This window comes from Grampus griseus, assembly GCF_964374135.1.
Source record: "Grampus griseus genome assembly, chromosome: 9".
In the NCBI taxonomy this organism is placed as follows: Eukaryota; Metazoa; Chordata; class Mammalia; order Artiodactyla; family Delphinidae; genus Grampus; species Grampus griseus.
The window spans coordinates 85,597,593-85,618,083 of NC_139003.1; the positions used below are offsets into that span (position 1 = coordinate 85,597,593).

Genomic DNA, 20,491 nt, shown 5'->3' on the forward strand with positions numbered 1-20,491 from the left:
TAAGGGTTTTCTCTGTATTGCTTGTCAAACTACACACATACAAAAAAAAAAAAGTTGCATTTTCATGGAAAATGATCTTTGCCAAACCTCCCAAATAGCTCTGAGTTTGACTGATAGTGTATGAGCTCTACCATCTAACAAAGCAGCATTTCGTAATGGGTAAATGATACTAAGGAAAATGATAGTGAAACAGAACCTGACTTCTTTTCATGAGTTGATGCAACTGAACCTAAAAAGCAAGCCTACAGTTTTTCAAGTTAGGTTCAAATTGCATCACAATAATTGAAACTGATTGCTGTTTTCAATTATTCCTTCAAAACATTAGGCAGTCTAAATATACAAATCTCCATTTTGAAAACTAACACTTCCAAAAACTTTAAAGTTTAGATCCAGCTCACATTACATTTTTATGTGTTGTTTCTTAAGTCCCTGAGAATTCACTGACCAGAGAAGTCACCAAATTAAATGCCATTTTAGAACTATGATTTAAAAAATTAATTCTGCAAATCTATTGCGTTAATAAGCTTAATAAACACAACTGTTTAAGACAGGAGTGTTAGAATCATTAATTTCCAATTTTATAACATTATATAAATTCACTCTTTTATTACCTGTACATTTTAATGGATATTCTTGACAATTTATTTGATTGGGAAAAATTTGAGACTATCTCCAAAAATAATTCTGTGCTTTAGTGTCATGTCAAGATTGAGTAATTTTTAAAAGTTACTCTTGTATTTTTTTAAGGGTAGTACAACTAAACAGATGTATTGAATATAATGGTTCTTTTTTTTTAACATCTTTATTGGAGTATAATTGCTTTACAATGGTGTGTTAGTTTCTGCTTTATACAAAGTGAATCAGCTATATGTATACATATATCCCCATATCTCTTCCCGCTTGCATCTCCCTCCCACCCTCCCTATCCTACCCCTCTAGGTGGTCGCAAAGAACCCAGCTGATCTCCCTGTGCTATGTGGCTGCTTCCCACTAGCTATCTATTTTGAATATAATGGTTCTTAATTATTGTTTTTTATTTCACAATTATTTTACTCATATGTACACATACTCTAAATGATTATTTTACATATATCAATATAATTACATATATATGTGTGTGTATATATTCTTATTCTATTTCTTTAGAATTCTCCAAGAGGAAAAACCAGAGTGATATAGAGGCTATAATTTTACCCAAGTAGTCAGGAAAACCAGATTCTGGTCTCAGTTTTGTAGTTGTCTGGCTTTGGGGATGTCATTTAATTTCTCAGATCCTCAGCTGTCCCTCCTGAAAAAGGTAATAGCTCAGCACAAAAATCTCTATGTTCTTTTCTAGATCATGCTATGGTTTGAGCACTCTGACAGACTCTATAAATCTGATCCCCAAAGGGCTCAATATCATTCCACAAAGTGGTGGGGGTGAGAATTAGGGTGGAAGGAGGGACAGGAAGACTGATCATAACCCATGACGTGATATCATAAAGAAATATTTAAAATGCAAAAACTGGCAATGATTTTCATTGTCCTGAGCAAAATCCCCAGTGATTCTACATGTTTCCCATATCCTGATATGAGATTTTTCCAAAGTGAATCCAAACGTCAATTAATTCAACATAAACTCGTCTCTGTAAGTTTAGAGTTTTGTCCGGGTAATGAGAATGCAGAAGTCTTAAAAATCAAGGGCCAAGAGGGTTAAAACTGCCCAAGGTCGTATTGCTAGTGAGTAGCTAGGGCAAGATATGAACCTAGTTCTCCTGAGCCCTATGCCTGGACTTTTAATCATATTATCAAACCAAAAGACTTCTTATGAGAAAGGATGCAAGTTCATAGCTCATCATAACTGTTGAAGTTTCCATGTACAAGTTTCTGTTAGGGCCCGGATCACATTATAAAGTGGTTTACTGGCTCTGGGTTCTGTGGTTCTTTATTAGTTGGCATTTTTAGTTTCTCTGAACTGGAAGACAGAAGAGTATTAAACCAGAGTTCCTCTGCAGCAACTATGTATTGACTTCTTAAACATCTTCTTGTTTCTTATATGTTGTAATTGTTATTTTGCTTTTCACTGAAACCAACATTTTTTTCTGACAAGGAGGAATGCCCTTTTAAATACTGTCTGATGACTGGCAGTTCAAATCCACCTTCAGTGAGGCTGATTGCCCAATTATCTCACCCAATCCCCCACTCAAAGTCCCCTCCTGCCCATAGCAATCTTGCAGTTAGACCTGGCCTAGTGACAAAGTTCTAACCTAAAGCACATCACTGAAATTCTTGACTGTGGGGTCTTGGGGAGACTTTGGCTTTCCTAATAAACAAAGGTAGAGAACCATTTGCCTTCTACCACTGTGATTTTCCCCCTTCTCCTGGCCTAGTGAATGAATATGAGGCTGGAAGAGGAGTAGCCGTATTGGAACCACGAGACAATAAGCAAGAGGATACTAAGGACTGTGGAGTGAAAAGATAGAAAATTTCCACTTTTATTGGCATTATGGAGGACCAGCCCTGGATTGCCTTCCTCTGGACTTTGTGTTACAGGAAAAAAATAAGCCCTTATTTCTTTAAGCCCCACTATCAGTCAGGTTTTCCTGTATTGGTAGGTGAAGGCAGTATAAGCTGATACCTTAGAGAATTACTAGACCCAGAATGTTGTGCATAAAATAGCTACTTTGAAGCACACTGAAGTGTTTGCATCCAGTCAGCTTCTGAGACTAGGCACTTAAATGTTTTTATGCTCTCCTTAAGTCATCTGTATGGAGGCCCATAAAAAGAAAGGTGCTGTGTTCTTGAGACCTAAAGATCTTTCAGAACCTTACGCCTTTTCTCTTCTGTTTCAATCAGCCCTAGGATTATTTTTCACTTATTGAAAGCTTACCTTTTATGTCTATTCATCAATAATTGTTTAGAGATTTGACTGTCACAAGCACAAGAAACAGCCTGAGGAAAACTTTGATGTTTTTATTCTAGATCTGCACCATCCTTCTTAACCTTGAATTGGAGCAGCACAGTATAATTTCTTAAATGACATATTCATTCACTTGATAAATATTTTAAAATATTCTGTCTGCTTGTAAATCAGGGAATATAATATGAATAAGACATACTCCTAGACATCCAGGAATAATCTAGTATGTGTATACCATTGAGTGCCTTGACTAACAGGCAACAAAACCATGTTGAGAAACTGTCTTGTATTTGAAGTTCATTATGCAACTTTCTGTCGACTACTCCTTATTGACTCAAAACTGATATTAATAATGGCCTGAAAATAGCTTTCATCACTACCCATGGCAGAAATTAGAGAAAAACATCTAATATAAATATTCTACATTATATAGGCAAAATGCCCTTAGAACAGAAAAGGAAGCCAAGATGGGTATGGATGGTACATTTGAAAAGAGGGTACAGAGATCAGGAGAACAAGATTGAGGAAAGGGGTCAGGAAGTAAGTTGAAGGAGTTCCTACCTGATGGCATGTATTTTCTCAGTGAAGAAGGATGGAAGGTGAAGGTGAAGGGCAGTGAAGTGGGGGATTTAGCATGAAAAATTGAAGAGTGGTAATAGTCTGCTCAGGGTACCATAACAAAATACCACAGATTAGGTGGCTTAAACAACAGAAGTGTATTTCTCATAGTTTTGGATGGTGGGAAGTCCAAGATCAAGATTGTGTCCAGTTTGGTTCCTGGTGGGAGTTTTCTCTTCTCTGCCTTCTTGCTGTGTACTCATATGGTGGAGAGAGAGCGCTGGTGTCTCTGCCTCTTCTTATACAGGCAACCACCCTATTGGATTAGGACCCCAACCTCATGATTTAACCCTAATCATCTCTTCACAGGCCCTATCTCCAAATACAGTCACATTGGACGTTAGGGCTTCAGCACAGGAATGGGGAGGGGAGGACACAAACATTTAGTCCATAAATAAGAGCTTAAACAGTCTCTGTAAGAAATGGAAGGAAGAGACCCATAGAAGGATAGACAGGCATTGTTTGGAGCGACTGAAGTTAAATACCACTCAGGAAAACCATCAACAGTCTTCCACTTCCAGCCATGATAAGGTAATGGTACGAAACTATCCTTCCCACCATATATAACTAGAGAAATGGACAAAATATGTGAAACAACTGCTTTCAGACGTTGGACAACAGTCATCACAATATTCGGATCTGTGAAAGAAGGAAAATAAACGAGATGAGACTTATGATAGCCCAGGCTTTCTGCATGGAGACATTTTTTGGCTGCTTGTGAGAGAAAGAGTGCCAGGCAGTCTCACTAAGCCAAGGAGATAGAACCCCAGTGGGATTCAAGGATGTTGAGGTTGCTGGAATTTATCGGCAAAGTACTGGAAAAGTGGGAGTTACACAGAAAAGATAGCTTGAGAAGTCTGCATAGGGATCCTTGCAGCTTTGCATTTTAAACAATATGTGTGCAGGGGACACTCCATGAGGCTGAACAAAAAAGTGACTACTGGGGACAAAACATCTGCGGGGAATCTGTAAGCAGAACAACTACTATAGTTCGTACGGGATTGGAAAATTTACAAATTGAGACAAATCAGAGTACAGACATGCCACAGAACACTTGGGGCGTTCAGTAAAGACCCCGGAAGGTCACATGATAGGAGTAAGGAAAAACTAGCCTAGAGTATAAGTTATTCTAGTCTTTCCTTAACAAAGCTTAAGTATAAGCTGAGAAAAGATGAAGCTTATCTTCAAGTAAGTTAACTGACTACAAAAATCAGTTCAAGGGCTTCCCTGGTGGCGCAGTGGTTGAGAGTCCGCCTGCCGATGCAGGGGACACTGGTTCGTGCCCCGGTCCGGGAAGATCCCACATGCCGCAGAGCAGCTGGGCCCGTGAGCCATGGCCGCTGAGCCTGTGCGTCCGGAGCCTGTGCTCTGCAACGGGAGAGGCCGCAACAGTGAGAAGCCTGCGTACCGCAAAAAAAAAACCAACAACAGTTCAACACTTCTTAAAAATAACAACATAATATATTCAACAATGTAACTTACTAAACATCCAGCATATAATAAAAAAATTACTATATCTGTAAAGAAGGAAAATCTGACACAACACATAACCAAGAGAAAAATTTAGAATGTAAACACACAGAGAAATTACAGGGATAATAAAACTAGTAAACAAGTTCTTTAAAACAGCTATTATAAAAATGCTCAAGGATTTCAAAGAAAAATGAGAGAGAAGTGGAGATTTTTTAAATGAACCACATAAAACTTCTAGAGATGAATACATCTATAGTGAAAAGATTCACTAGAATGGCTTAATAGCAGATTAGACACTGACTTTTTTTTCCCCCTAAACAAACACTTTAATTATTTTGGAGGGAGGCAGTCAATAAAAACAAAAAAATCCCTACTATAAAACTAGGCAAATGCCACTAACGACCAATGATTTTCTTGTTGTACATTATGAGGAAGTTATCGTTTATTGTGCCCTTCCTCTCTGCATCTTTCTGAGATGTTTCTAAACTCAGAATTGACTATATGCATTTTTAGCCCCTTTTAAGGTAGTTGAAGAAAAAGCAGGTTAACAAAAGCTAGTAAGAATTTTAAAATATGCTAAGTTCATCCTACTTACAAAATTCAGCAGTATGTTGCAGGCTATCTATTATGCAAATTGTTGGTGCCTTTTTTTTTTTTGCCAGTTTTGCTGAGTAATTAAACAGAAGTTAATGGCTTTTTAAAGACAGTTGCATATTTACTGTGCTGAACTTGAAGACATAGCAATAAACACTATTCATAATGAAGCACAGAAAGAAAAAAAAGGCTTAAAAAATGAACAGGAACTCAATGAAATGTGGGACAATATTAAGTTGTTTAATATATGTGTAATCATTGTTCCAGAAAGAGGAAGAAGACAGAAAAATAGTTGAAGAAATAATGGCTGAAAACTTTCCAAATTTGCTGAAAAATATAAACATGTATATCCAAGAGTTCAATGAATTCCAAGAAAGATAAACACAAAGAAAAAACTACAAGGCATAACAAAATCAGATTGCTAAAGATTCAGTAATAAAAAGAAAAATCTTCAAAGCAACAAGAAAGAAGAAGACACATACATACAAAGGAAGAAAAAAATATTCCACTGATTTCTCATTTCTCATGCATAAAATAATGCAATCCAGGAGACAATGGAATGATATCTTTTAAATGGAATGAATGAAATTTTTAAAAACCTGTGTGTCTAGAAGTCAATGTCTAGAGAAAATCTCTCTCAGAAACAGAGTAAAAATAAAGACTTTTTCAGAGAAATACAAGTTGAGAAAATTAAGCACCAACAGACAGAGCTGTGCTTCAAGAAATGTTAAAGGAGGTTCTTCATGCTGAAGGAAAATAGTTCCAGATGAAAACTCAAATCTAAACCAAAAGAAAGAAGGCCAGAATCAACCTATTTGTGGAAAAATAGAAAGTACTTTTTTCTGAGTTTTAAATTTCTTTAAAAGATAATGAACCCTGGGCTTCCCTGGTGGCTCAGTGGTTAAGAATCCACCTGCCAATGCAGGGAACACGGGTTCGAGCCCTGATCCGGGAAGATCCCACATGCCGCGGAGCAACTAAGCCCGTGCGCCACAACTACTGAGCCTGCGCTCTAGAGCCCACGAGCCACAACTCCTGAAGCCTGCTTGCCTAGAGCCCATGCTCCACAACAAGAGAAGCCACCACAATGAGAAGCCCGCGCACCACAACAAAGAGTAGCCCCCGCTCTCCGCAACTAGAGAAAGCCCGCGCACAGCAACGAAGACACAACCCAGACAAAAATAAAATAAATTTATATTAAAAAAAAATAATGAATCCCTTCCACTACCCTTTCACTTTCTTCTTTCAATACAATTCAGTCTTAAAGCCATTAGATTGGTCCAAGCAAAGCAGGCATCCATGCCAGGGTAAGGGGCGCAGAAGGGGCTCTGTTGGCCCAGAACAGGGCATCAGAACTAGGGTACATAAAGGGGAGCATCCACTCAGTGGAGCAGCCTTCCTTGCACAAAACAGGTGAGGAGGGTGTCCCCAAGGAGGAATGTCCCAGAGTAGAATATCAGAGCCCCAGTGGAAAAAGGAAGACAAACGAGGAAGCATGGCTCACTGTGGGATACTGGAGCCCAGAGTAGATGGAGCCCAAGAAGAGGACATCTGCCCAGCACAGACAGTCAGAGAACAAGCAGACTGAGAAGGGCATTCGTCCACATAGAAGTATAATGTAAGATGTTGAAGTCTGCAAGGAATGAGGAGGAAGTTCCTAAGGAGGGGGCAGCCACTGTGGGATGTCAGAACCTGAGCAGGACAAGGAGGGGGAACCGAGGAAGTGAAACCCTGTATAACATACCAGGAGCTAAGTGGGATGTGGAGAGTGGCTCTACTGGGGGAGGAGGGTGGCATGTGGTGACAGAGCCTACTCAGTATAAGGTGGGCAACCCCAAAGAGGGGCAGCCCATGCATGGAGCGTCAGAGCCTGAGTAGGGTAAGGAGGGCATCTACAGAGGAAGGTACTCAGTGCAGGGCGTGTTAGCCCAAAGTTAGAAAGGCAACGACATAGGAGGAAAAGCAACTGGCATAGGATGTCAGAGCCCAAGCAGTATGAGGAGGGCCTCTGCATGGCAAGCAATGTCAAAGCCTGAGCAGGATGAGGAAGGTATCCACACAGGGAGGGAACAGTGGCAGCCACGTGTGTGACTGCTTCCACACAGGGGGAGTGATCAAATAAGTAAATACATGAATAATGAGAGCTGGGATTCTCACTGTTGGAGAAGGACATTGCAGATATGTAAAAGGAGAAGACTAGTATGAGCCCTGTGGTGCTAAATTGGACCTGGAAGTATCCACGTACAGTTTAGGTTTAGTTTAGGTTTTTTAGGTATATAGAGGTACATAGATATGGGGGGAAATATGTATATGTGTGTTCCTACTTACAGTCTCTAGTTCTGTCTACTGAGAAGGCATGGGAGAAGCAACACTTCAATGGTGATGATCACAGATAGAGTTCAAATCGTGGTTCCTATGTACAATTCTCCATTAAAAAGGATTCAAAGAGTCCTAGAGAAATGACCTATCCAGGATGGAGCATGGAAAGTACAAGAGGAGCCTGGGACATCATGCTGTGCTATAAAGTAAGGAAGTGCTCAGAGGATGATAGTTACACATCAAAGGGACAGAGAAGGCAACCTGAAAGGACTCCCACTGAATCTGGAACAATTTGAGCACCAAAATAAATAGTGATAGTAATGGATTATAACCCATTGAATAAAATAGAAAACCATGAGTCCATACTGATATAAATAAACTAAAAGTTTGATGAGGAATGGGTATATTTATATAATTGTAAAGTACCTACCCACGAAATGCACATCCATTACAAAGGGGGCAACTGAATAGTGGAGAAGCCTAGCAGACACCACTTTCAACAAGCAGCCGCCGTGAAATCACCAATCCTGGGCAAATCCAAATCCTGTGCCACCGATAGGATGCAGTGAGAAGAGCACAGCATGATGTCTGTGGTATTTCCAGGAAATATGCAGAACCTGAATCTATTCTTGAGGAAACATAAAACAAGCTCAAATTAAGAGAACTTCTACAGTAAACCTGGCCTGATCTTCATGTCAAGGGAATGAAAATTAAAGAAAGGCAGACTAAAGGAGAGGAAGGGCCATGATAATCAGCTGTTCTGTGTGATTCTGCACTGCATCCTTTTACATTATTGGGATAATTGGGGATACCCAAATTAGGTCTGAGGATTTTGATGGCTGACTGTAAGAGGATGCCCTTGTTATAGTAAATACACCAATAATATTTAGGGGTGATAGAGCATCATGTCAGCAACTTACTCCCAACTCGTTCAGGGAAAAAAGTTCTTTGTGTTGTACTTGCAACTTTTCTGTTTGAGATTGCTAAAAATGAAAAATACATGCTGAATAAAATATAATTGACTGTTTAAAGCAAAAATAAATTCTAATGTAGGGTTTATAAATACATAGAAATAAAATGCACGGCAATCATAGCATGAAGCGCAGGAGGGGGAAGTGAAAGCATGCTCTTGTTAGGTTCTTACATCAAATGTAAAGGGATAAAAAATTATTCTAAGGCATAATGTGCAATAAATTAAAAATGCAGCTGCTTACAATGTAAATAAAGAAACAGCAGTCAAAACGTTGGAGTTCAAAGACAAAAAGCAGCTGCATAAGTGTAGGAAGGGGTGTGATATGGCTTAGAAAAATAGCTAAGAATGACATATTAATATGACACAAAAAGAGAAATAATTAGGGCAACAGTAATAGACTCTGTTACTTAAAGCTTTAAAATTTCTCTCATCAAAAGACTCCATGGGCAAAATTGAAAGCAAGCATCAAGTGTAGGGGAAAAAATCTCAAATACATTCCAGGAAAAGGGTGAATATTACCAGTATATAAAGAGCTATTATGAACGGTAAGAAAATTATAAGAATTCCAATTTAAAAGCAAGCAAGAGATGAGCAGACAATTTATAAAGAGGAAACAGTGGACAAAAATGTCCTCATCCTAACTCTATGCCATACATAAAGTGCAATATAGGTATATAGGTATAGATATCTTGTTTCCCAAAATAACTTGAGCGCAAGTCTCTACATTTAGAAGGATGGATTTAATACATGGAATTTTATAACGTACATCTGCCATCAACCAGAATAAGACGATATTTTACAACTCTTCCACCATTTATCAGATAGTCCCACAAAGTAGAAATTGCTTATTTATCAAAATAGGAAAGAATGTAACCAGTAGTTGGAATTATGGCTTATATTTCAGAGATCAGTTCAATGAGTTGTAAGCTATAGATACATGATTCTTGTTGTTATGAACTCATGATCTATGGAAGAAAGATGATAGGCATAAATATTTTAACTAACTGAAAGGTGCAATATGACAAGCCCCATTTATATTCTGGAGTGTAGGTATAACGTTAAGATTAAAAGATTAGGGATTAGTGATTAAAAGATAAGCATTGGGTTATCTAAAATCTGTTGTACCTTAAATGACAATATATGCTTGAAGGAGGAAGGAAAGAAAGACATTCCTTTCATTCTTATTTACTATAGCTTTAATTTCTCCATTTTTGATTGTTATAACAATTTACAGCCATCCAAATTGATGACTTCCAAAAAATGAAATAGCCCAAAGCTAGTTGTAAAAAATATATTCCTTCAAAATATGGCTTCCATCATTCATGCAAGGTTCATAAAACCACTCTTTAAACAAACATTGTGAAAATAACTAGTTAAGATATGAATTCATACGAACCTGTAATACTGTTCTTTTGGGTAACTGTGAAACGTCAAATTCAGGAATCTCACCTACAAGAAAGACTTCAGACACATTTTGTTCAGGTGAAATGTATTCTTCTTTAGAATTTACTCTGAGTTTTAACTTGCTTCTCCATTTTTTAAATTGAAGTTCATGCTTTAACATCTGCCATGAAAATAATTTACAAATTCCATGGAACTCTTGTAAGGATTAAATGAGATGATACATGTAAAACACAATGCTTGATACAATCATAGCACCAATTAAACATTATTTATTATCATCATTATCATTATATAAATTATCATTGTCCAGAGCATGGGTAATAATGTGTAGTCTCTGAATCACCATTATAGATCATTTCCACCAGTTGTCGTACAACATTGGCATAGGCAGTCACCTTGAAGATGTGGTCCAGCCTTCTCTTTTAGAGATGAGGAAGCGGAATCCCAGAGAGTCAAGGTTCTGGTAATGCCAGAACTGGTATGTGGGGCATGGAAGGGTGAGGGTTAGCATGGAGCTATAGAAGGAGAGTTAGGGGAATTCCCCAGCGGTCCACTGCTTAGGACTCTGTGCTCTCACTGCCCAGAGCCTGGGTTCAATCCCTGGTCGGGGAACTAAGATCCCACAAGCCACATGGTGTAGCCAAAGATGAAAAAAATAAATTAAAAATAAAACGAAATAAATAAATAAATATTTTTAAAAAGAGAGAGTCAGAAGGAAAGAATTTGGAGAACTGCCTAATCTATCATTACAGGAAGTCCCCATTTTAACTTTCAATACATTCCTTAAAACTGCATAATCAAGAAAACACCCAAAGGGTAAATAAGTGTTGTACCCATACAAACACACACACACACACACAATTTTGGTGTAATATATGGATATATTAGAGCCTAAGGAAGAGCACACATTGGAGAGCTAGCACATACAAGTGTTCCCTGCCTCTCCTCCCAGCAGACACCTGCCTTCCTCACTCCACCCTAGTGAATACTGGCCTAGTAATATTGTTAGGCCAAGATACCACATAGCTAAAAGAAAATATTTTCTCTAACTATTTAATACATATCTATATTGAGGATATTATTATCATATATATTAATATGTATCAACTACTACAAAACATTGTGCTCAGTGTATGGGGATGGTTAAGAGAACAATACTGCCTGCTCTCAGGGATGTTCAGTTTAAGGGGATGTAAAAGGGGCAGCCTGGTCATGCACAGTTACCTTTTCACCATTAGACAATCAATGGCCAGGCTAGGGGCCAGGTCAAAACATTAGCTTAGTACAAGAAGTGGTGGAAAACACAGAATGCCCAGACTAAAACAGTGGTACCCAAAGTACAACCATTTAACTGGCAACGTTGAAAATGTAGTCCACAAAAGGCAGGTGCTAGAGGACATCCGGTAAGAACACCAGTTCAATACCAGGGGTTGGTAAACTTCTAGAGAGTAAGAATGATCAATGCTTTATGCGTCTCAGTCTCCTCCGCAGACTCTAGCACTGTTTCAAGCATTATGTGAGTAATCTTTTCTTACTCTCTTGGTACATACATAGTATCGTCAGTGTCAATATCTGAAACAATCTGGGGTGAGAGGCATTGATCTTCCCCTCCACAGGGCAACCATAAAACAGGGGGGTTAATTTCTTCCTATTTTTCTCTTTCCTATCTATCCCAACTTTGTATTTCAAAGAATATTAATAAAACGTTACCTACTAAATAATGTAACTACAAAAAATTCCAGCGTGTTTCTATGTCTGTTCCTACTAGTTACTATGAATATTCTAAAACAATATTAAATGATAATATACTGTACTGATAGCTAAAGCAAACTAGAGATACTTTTAAGTTTGGAGGAGTTTGCTTGGATCCTGTTTTGATTGATTTAATTCCTAATGGGTGTCCCAGTTAAGAATGATCCTTTAAATTTAGCAATTTAGTAGTTTAAAAAATAATTTAGTATTATAATTTATTAAATTGAATGTTGAAAAAGAATAAAAAGCAATTTAATCTTATCTAGAAAAGAATAAATTTAGTCTTTATCATTTATTTCTCTGTTATAATCATATCAAACAGTTTCTCTTCCACTTTAGACATCTATATCCACCTAAACACTTGCTTAAACAAAAAATCTTGGTGTCTTTATCAATAAATTTAAACAAAATGTTAAAAAGATTTTTCCTTGATGTTCATAGTTCAAATGAAACAACAAAATTTTTTAGGAAATATTTTGGGTAGCTGAGGTGACATTTAAATTACTAAGTTAAAAGAACAAGGACCCCATTAAAAATATATAATATTCAGGACTTTAGTGTTTTCCACACAGCATTATTATCTGAGGCAACATCAATGTAACAGCAAAATTCAGTTTCTAAAAAAATTGTTTCCAATATGCCATACCAGCTCATCTTCTCTCTCTTTATACTTATGTCTTGCTTTATCCCTCCATTTAGTTAGGATAATTATCAGCTTGTAGCAGTAGAACATCTGTTGTACCCGCAGTAGTGTATCTGAAGAAAGTGCATTAGATTACTGTATATAGTTAAAGCTGCTCTCAAAAAACAAAGTGTTTACTATTCTATCATGTTTATAATATGAACCAATGTTGCATCTGATAGTTTTTTATTTTAATTACATATGAAATTACTTTTGACAGCAGTAGATAGTACTCCTGAGACTTTATTAACCTGTAAACATCACCTTTGCCCTTATAAATTATATAATAGATGCAATAAAATGTCAAGATATATATCATTTCTTTTTAAACAAATCTGTTCTTTATAAAACCAGAACTTCCAAATTTATTCGTAGAAATACAATCATGAGGTAGTATTCTGATTTAGTTAAATACCCTATGATTAAATAGATTGTTCCATATATATATATATATATATATATATATATATATATTTTTTTTTTTTTTTTTTTAACCAGGGGTCCAAAGCTCAAACATAGGGGCCAGGCTGGGAAGGAGGATGATTAAGGCAGGCCTTGGAGACACCACTCTTAGATAATTGTTTCCTCTCAGAAATAGAGACCCACTACCCTATGTTAAAACCATCAGAGGGTCCACTCTGAGGTACGAACAGGAGCCAATCAAGAGGAAATGATTCTCTGATTTGCAGCAGCCATAAACAAATCAGTATCTAGTGAGCTGGATAAAATCTCTGTTCTTGCTTCTAAGAGCACATACATACACTGTCCACTCACTACAACTATCAAGGGTTTAAGTAAAACTTAAACTTATTTTTCTTTAAGTTTTCTCAGGTATTCATTAAATGAAATATCTGTAAAGAATGAAGAGCTCTCTACAAAAAATAGTCAGTTTTGATATCTATCAATCTATCTATATCTATACCAGCTCTCTATTATGTAAAAAAGTTAATAGTAGATCCCTATTTATATTGAAACTTGTATATATATATATATCACACAAATACATACAGAATTTTATTTTAAATATGCTGTTTTCTATTACACTAAAACCCTTTGAGACATATCTCGTTAAATATTTTAAATTAGTGGCTTTACATTTCATGACAATCCTCTAGACATAAAAATAATAAAAAATTCTTTAGTACAAATTATGTTTAACTGTTAAGTTTGTTGAAACTTTGGATACATGAAAACAAAAAACCAATTGTTACTATGTAAGGATTTACCTTTAAGTCGTTCTTTTCGACCTTTCACATAAGAGTGCCAGTGATGAAATACACATTTTTTAAGTCTGAAATTGTCATATTCTATTGATTTTTCCATTTTTTCAGCCAGAAGGTCATCTTCATTTGTAGGAGGTATTGCTATCTTTCTCCACGTGCTGTAAGCAGAAAATACAGAAACATAATATTTTGATGTTATGGCAATACATAAGTAAATAAATTGAGAGAGAGAAGAAATACACTGGGCTTCCTTTACCTCCTCAAAAACCACAGCATGAAAGAAATTGTTATTTTTATTGTTTTATTTACAGCCAGTCCTTGCATTTCCTTTAAGCTTGCACTTCCCGTGTCTACATTTCGAAAGCCCAGAAAGCTCTGAAATCTAAAAGTTTTTTTTTTTTCATAACCTATTTAAGGGCAAAGCTAGACCTGACCTAAACTAATTTTGCATCAAAACCTCTCTGAATCTGACACATAGCTGTTCATAGTCTTTCTTCATTTTTCTTAGTAAGAATATACATATATGTTTTACTGTTGAAATACTAATACGTTCAGATATGTTTGGTTCCAACGTGCCATCCCAGACACCACTGAACATGTTATACAGTACACAGTATGTGCAGAGATTTCCTTTCTAAAAATTTTTCTTAGAAAGGGAATCTAGATTCCAAAACATGTTGTCTTCAAGGGCTTCAGATAAGCGGATTGTGGACCTATACTTTCAATTTTGAAGGTCTATTAAAAAAAAAAACCTGACACCTCAAAGAAGTAAAGAACATCTTTTAACTAAGTAAAAACCAATTAAATATAAAAGAAATATATAATACAAAATGGTGGAAACAAGATTAAATAGGTAGGGACTTCCGTGGTGGCACAGTGGTTAAGAATCCACCTGCCAATGCAGGGGGACACGGGTTCGAGCCCTGGTCCAGGAAGATCCCACATGCTGTGGAGCAACTAAGCCCATGCGCCACAGCTACTGAGCTCCCGCACCTAGAGCCAGTGCTCCACCACAAGAGAAGTCACCGCAATGAGAAGCACATGCACCGCAATGAAGAGTAGCCCCTGCTCGCTGCAACTAGAGAAAGCCCGCCAGCAGCAACGAAGACCCAGTGCAGCCAAAAATAAACACATTAATTAATTAATTAAAAAAAAGATTAAACAGGTAAAATCAGCACAACTGGCCAAAAGTGAGCTGTTCTTCACCTGGAGAATGTCAAGAATAAGAACACAAAGAGGAAGAAATAGTGTATAAAAATCATGTTCTTACTAAAAGTGGGTCTTCAGTAAACGTCCAGTATAAAAAGTACATGCTTTTATCATTAATTCTGGAGTCACCTAAAATAAAGAAAGAGATGAAATAACAAGCATTAGAAATAAATGGAATGCACAGGCTACCTCTGGAAGATGTACAAGAGAATGAGAGTGATGGTTGCATTTGGGAAGTAGCATAAGGCAGTAGGGAGACAGGAACAGACTAGAAGAACTATATACCATTTATATATTCTGGAATTTTATTGTGTATGCCTATTACCCATTTTTTTTTAAGTTAAAATCACAGCTTAAAAATTTCCCATTATATTGCACTTACTTTAAAGCATTTTCAGGTAAGTACTATGGCATTATTATTATCAAGTATATTGATAGGAAATATTGATAGTTGTGGGTTGGCTGGTCACTATTAAGCTGAATGATTTTGCCTTCTCAAGGGTAGAAAATGAGGGAGGGATAAATTGGGAGATTGGGACTGACATATACACACTACTATATATAAAATAGATAACTAATAAGGACCTACTGTACAGCACAGAGAACTCTACTCAATACTCTGTAATGGCCTATATGGGAAAAGAATCTAAAAAAGAGCGGATATATGTATATGTATAACTAATCCACTTTGCTGTACACCTGAAACTAACACAACATTGTAAATCAACTATACTCCAATAAAAATTTTTAAATAAAAATAAAAATAAATAAAATTAGGGGCTAAGCCCAAACTCAAAAAAAAAAAGTAGAAAATGAGATTCTCTGTTAAAAAAATATACAAGAATGCCTCACTTGCCAAGCAGGAATAGGAAAACTATATAAATTAAAAGTCTAAACTGTGGAATATGCTGAAAGAGATGCAGATATCACTTGCAGTTATTCACAATAACACACATTAATGTGCGAATGGCTCACTGAGGATTGCTGAAATCGTCTGTACCTTCTGTACATTCTTTAAAGAGTAAAGATAGTATTATATTAACAGTAGGTTAACATAATATAGGTATCTTTACTCCACCTCAATTGGACATCAAAGCTCTTAGGAAGGCAACAGCGGCAGCACTAAGCCTCCACCTTCAGATGGCTTCACAGGTTTGGGACAGAGACACTTGGATTTCTTGAATTCACACAGGACAGCTTTGAGATTCCCAGAAGCAATTGCTTGGAACTTTAAGGAGAAACCAACCTCCTGTGTTACGAAGATAGAGGCTAGAAGCAGTGAAATTTGGGATACTCCTATCAACACTGTTACTATCCCAGGATGGTGAGACCTGGAGAAATTTTGTAATAAATGAAAAGATAATGAAATACCATTACAAATCATTAATGCTAACTTACAAACAGATACCAAATTTATGGCTCTTTAATGTCAGTAGTAATTGGTCCCATTACTTTTCTTTTTCTTTTTTTTTTTTTTTGGCTGTGATGGGTCTTCGTTGCTGAGCATTTTCTCTAGTTGCGGAGAGCGGGGGCTACTCTTCGTTGCAGTGCGTGGGCTTCTCATTGCGGTGGCTTCTCTTGTTGCGGAGCACAGGCTCTAGGTGTGTGAACTCAGTAGCTGTGGCTCATGGGCTCTAGAGCGCAGGCTCAGTAGTTGTGGTGCACAGGCTTAGTTGCTCCACAGCATGTGGGATCTTCCCGGGCCAGGGATCAAACCCGTGTCTCCTGTATTGGCAGGCAGATTCTTAACCACTGTGCCACCAGGGAAATCCCCCCATTAATTTTTAACTTTGTAAGATACTCACTTTATTATATATGAGAAAATGGACGTATTTAAATAATACCTATAGAAAAAAGGTTTTACTTCTATAATACTTGTTGTACCTAGTATAGTATAAATTAATCATTAACTTCAGATTATAATTTTTGGTTTCTGGCATATTATAACATAATTTTTCTTCTGGTGGGCAATTCCTCTTTTTGCTCAGTTAATCCTTGAAACAAGAAATTATATATTAATTGTCTTAACACATCTTACCATATTTTAAAGCACCATGCCTTTATTTCATTCATGAGCTTTATTAATATCCCATATAGTATCATTCTAGAATAATGCTAGCAAAATAGTATGGAGTTTGCTACAGATTGAATGTTTGTGTTTCCCGTAATTCATCTGCTGAAACCTAATCCCCAGTGTGATGGTATTTGGAGGTGGGACCTTTTGGAGGTGATTAGGTCATGAGGGTGGAGCTCTCATGAATGAGATTAGTGCCTTTAAAAAAGAGGCCCCAGATGGGCTTCCCTGGTGGCTCGGTGGTTAAGAATCTGCCTGCCAATTCAGGGGACACGGGTTCGAGCCCTGGTCTGGGAAGATCCCACATACCATGGAGCAATTAAGCTCATGTGCCACTACTGCTGAGCCTGTTGTGCTCTAGATCCTGTGCACCACAACTACTGAAGCCCACGTGCCTAGAGCCCATGTTCTGCAGCAAGAGAAGCCACGGAAATGAGAAGCCCATGCACCGCAATGAAGAGTAGCCCCTGCCCGCCGCAACTAGAGAAAGCCCACATGCAGCAACTAAGACCCAATGCAGCCAAAAATAAAATAAATAAATAAACAAAAAGAGACCCCAGAGAGTTCCGTCTCCCCTTCTGCCATGTAAGAGCATAGCAAGAAGATGGCAGTTTATGAACCAGGAAGCAGGCTCTCAAGACATCAAATTGGCCAGCACCTTGATCTTGGACTTCCCAGCCTCCAGAACTGTGAAAAATAAATTTCTCTTGCTTGTAACCACCAGTCTATGTTATTTTCATTATAGCATCCTGAACAGACTAAGAGTTTATTAATATGTGTTGAATGCATTAATTTAAATCCCTCCCAACTCTGAATTGTTTATTTTTCATAGGCTATAAAAGCTAATAGTAATAACAACAATAGTAAAAAGAAACCATGTCTTTAATGCAGAAGTGAGCACAGTCTAAAAAGAAACCATGTCTTTAATGCAGAAGTGAGCACAGTCTATAAAAGCTAATAGTAATAACAACAATAGTAAAAAGAAACCATGTCTTTAATGCAGAAGTGAGCACAGTCTAAAATACAGTACCATGGCCTGACATAAGTATTGGATTTTTCATGCTGAGTAGTTTTCTTATTTTTTGACCTTCTGCAAATTATTGACAGACCATTTAATGTTCAAGGAGCTTTTGTGCATGGAGGGAAACACTCACTGCTATTTGTATTTTAGAGCTCTGTTTAATAAACACATAGTTAATTCAGTACAACTTGGAAAAATCAATTTTTCTTACACATGTAAATGTTTATTGCAAATTTCATTAGGTAAAGTCCCTGAAACAACTTAAACTAAATTAAAAACTTACAAAGATGTTCCTTAGAACTCTCAAATGCCATACACAGCAGACACACATACATAAATGCTATATCATTAGCTATTATTACTTATTTTATATTTAAACTTATCCTAAAGTAAACAGTATGAATCTAGTTTGTATCTTCACTATTTCTATACTTCATTATTTTTATTCCTTCCAGATTACAGTAACACTTATTTTGATCCCTCCTCAGGAAACGATCTCCATCTCAAAAGACTACTTTTGCAAACCAGCAAGGATATAGGATGTGGTTATCTTGTTTAGGGCACAAGATCTGTCTGCGTTATATCAGTAAGACTTTTTAAGTCCACATCTTTCATTTAGATTTTAGAGTTTTGTTACTCAGTGCTCTCTCTGATAGCATCATTTTAAAAGTCGTATAAGGGAGTGATCTCTAGGACATATTGAGTGAGAAAAGCAAGAAGCAGAAGGCTATATGTAGTCTGCTACTTCTGTGTAGGAAGTCAAGGGGGAGGGGAATACATGTATTTGCTCATATATTTTCAAAAAAAAGCAATGGAGAGATAAACTAAAAGCTACTGAAATTGGTTACCTAGAGAAAGGGATGGAATAGAGTAGATAAAGAGGCAGGAAAGGGAACAATACTTCTCTGCGAACTCCTCATTTATTGTTTTGATTTTTGCTGTCATGTAATGTTACAAATAATTGAAAAAGCATAATTATATCAAAGAAAAAAAAGATGACCATCGACACACAAAAAAGTATTATTTTAATGAAAATACCGGGTAAGATATATATATCTTAAAAGCAAAAAGAATTGCATAATTTTCTTAAACAGCTTTCCATAGTTCTTTGGTTACTGGTCTTGTGGTATTGTTATTTCAAAACCATCATATGGGTGTTGTAGGATGAAACTAATAAGCAATTAGTTAATGTCAGGCAGACCATGGGTGCCTCCTGATGCAATGCATTAGAAGGAACCCAACATCTCCTCTGCATTATTCTTGTCATCAGAGAAAAAGAAGGAAAAAAGAACCTGAATATCGAGTTTGTAGATCTAACTGCAAACTTGCAGGAAATACAAGAAACAGAACAAATGAAAGGATTCTAGAGGAAATGAGAATGTGGGACATTTTACATGACAAATGATCTGTTTTCTTCTATAAATAAGTGGCGTGGGAAAAAAGAAGAAAGGAGAGGGCTTCCCTGGTGGCACAGTGGTTGAGAGTCCGCCTGCCGATGCAGGGGACACGGGTTCGTGCCCTGGTCTGGGAGAATCCCACATGCCGCGGAGCGGCTGAGCCCGTGAGCCATGGCCGCTGAGCCTGTGCGTCCGGAGCCTGTGCTCCGCAACGGGAGAGGCCACAACTGTGAGAGACCCTCATACAGCAAAAAAAAAAAAAAAGAAGAAAGAGAAATATTGCAGATGACAAGAGACATTAGATACATAACAAACCAAGTGTAATGTGCGGACCCTGTATGGATTTCAACTTAACAGAGCCATATGTGAAAAGGCATTTTCGAGGCAATTTGGAAAACCCAAATATGGACTGAATATGGAGTCTATATATATCTGAATGTGATCATCACTAGATGACATTCAGGAATTATTGCTCATTTCATTATATTTTACAGACAATTGCACTGTGCTACGTTCTCTAAAAACACCATTTGTTGTTAAAGATGAACACTGAAGTATTTATTGGTAAAGTAATACAATTCCTGGGATTTACTTTCTAATACTCCAGCAAAACGGGGGAGGGGAGAATAATTAACAAGATTGGCAAAATGTTGATTATTGTTTAAGCTGAATGAAGGGGGATCATTATATATTCTCTCTACTTTTGAGTCATATTTAAATTCTTCTGTAATAAAAAGATGTTTTTAATGTTACAGATGCCTTTTCTTCTTGTAATTAGTAGGCCCACCTGGAGATTTCATTTCCTAAGAAATGAGAATCAAGTCTGTGAATTTAGTTTCCTCCTTACAATGGT

The 20,491-nt window shown here is 37.1% G+C and overlaps 1 protein-coding gene across 1 annotated transcript in view; it reads right to left on the reverse strand.

Moving 5' to 3' along the window:
- FBXL13 (F-box and leucine rich repeat protein 13) overlaps nt 1–20,491 on the reverse strand; it is a gene marked incomplete at both ends in the record, with an annotated part of 180,714 nt that overhangs the window by 141,285 nt on the left and 18,938 nt on the right. Inside the window, 4 exon segments of the mRNA XM_082661714.1 lie at nt 10,273–10,440; nt 12,679–12,788; nt 13,941–14,095; nt 15,208–15,275. Of these exon segments, the coding sequence (XP_082517840.1) occupies nt 10,273–10,440; nt 12,679–12,788; nt 13,941–14,095; nt 15,208–15,275 (501 nt within the window).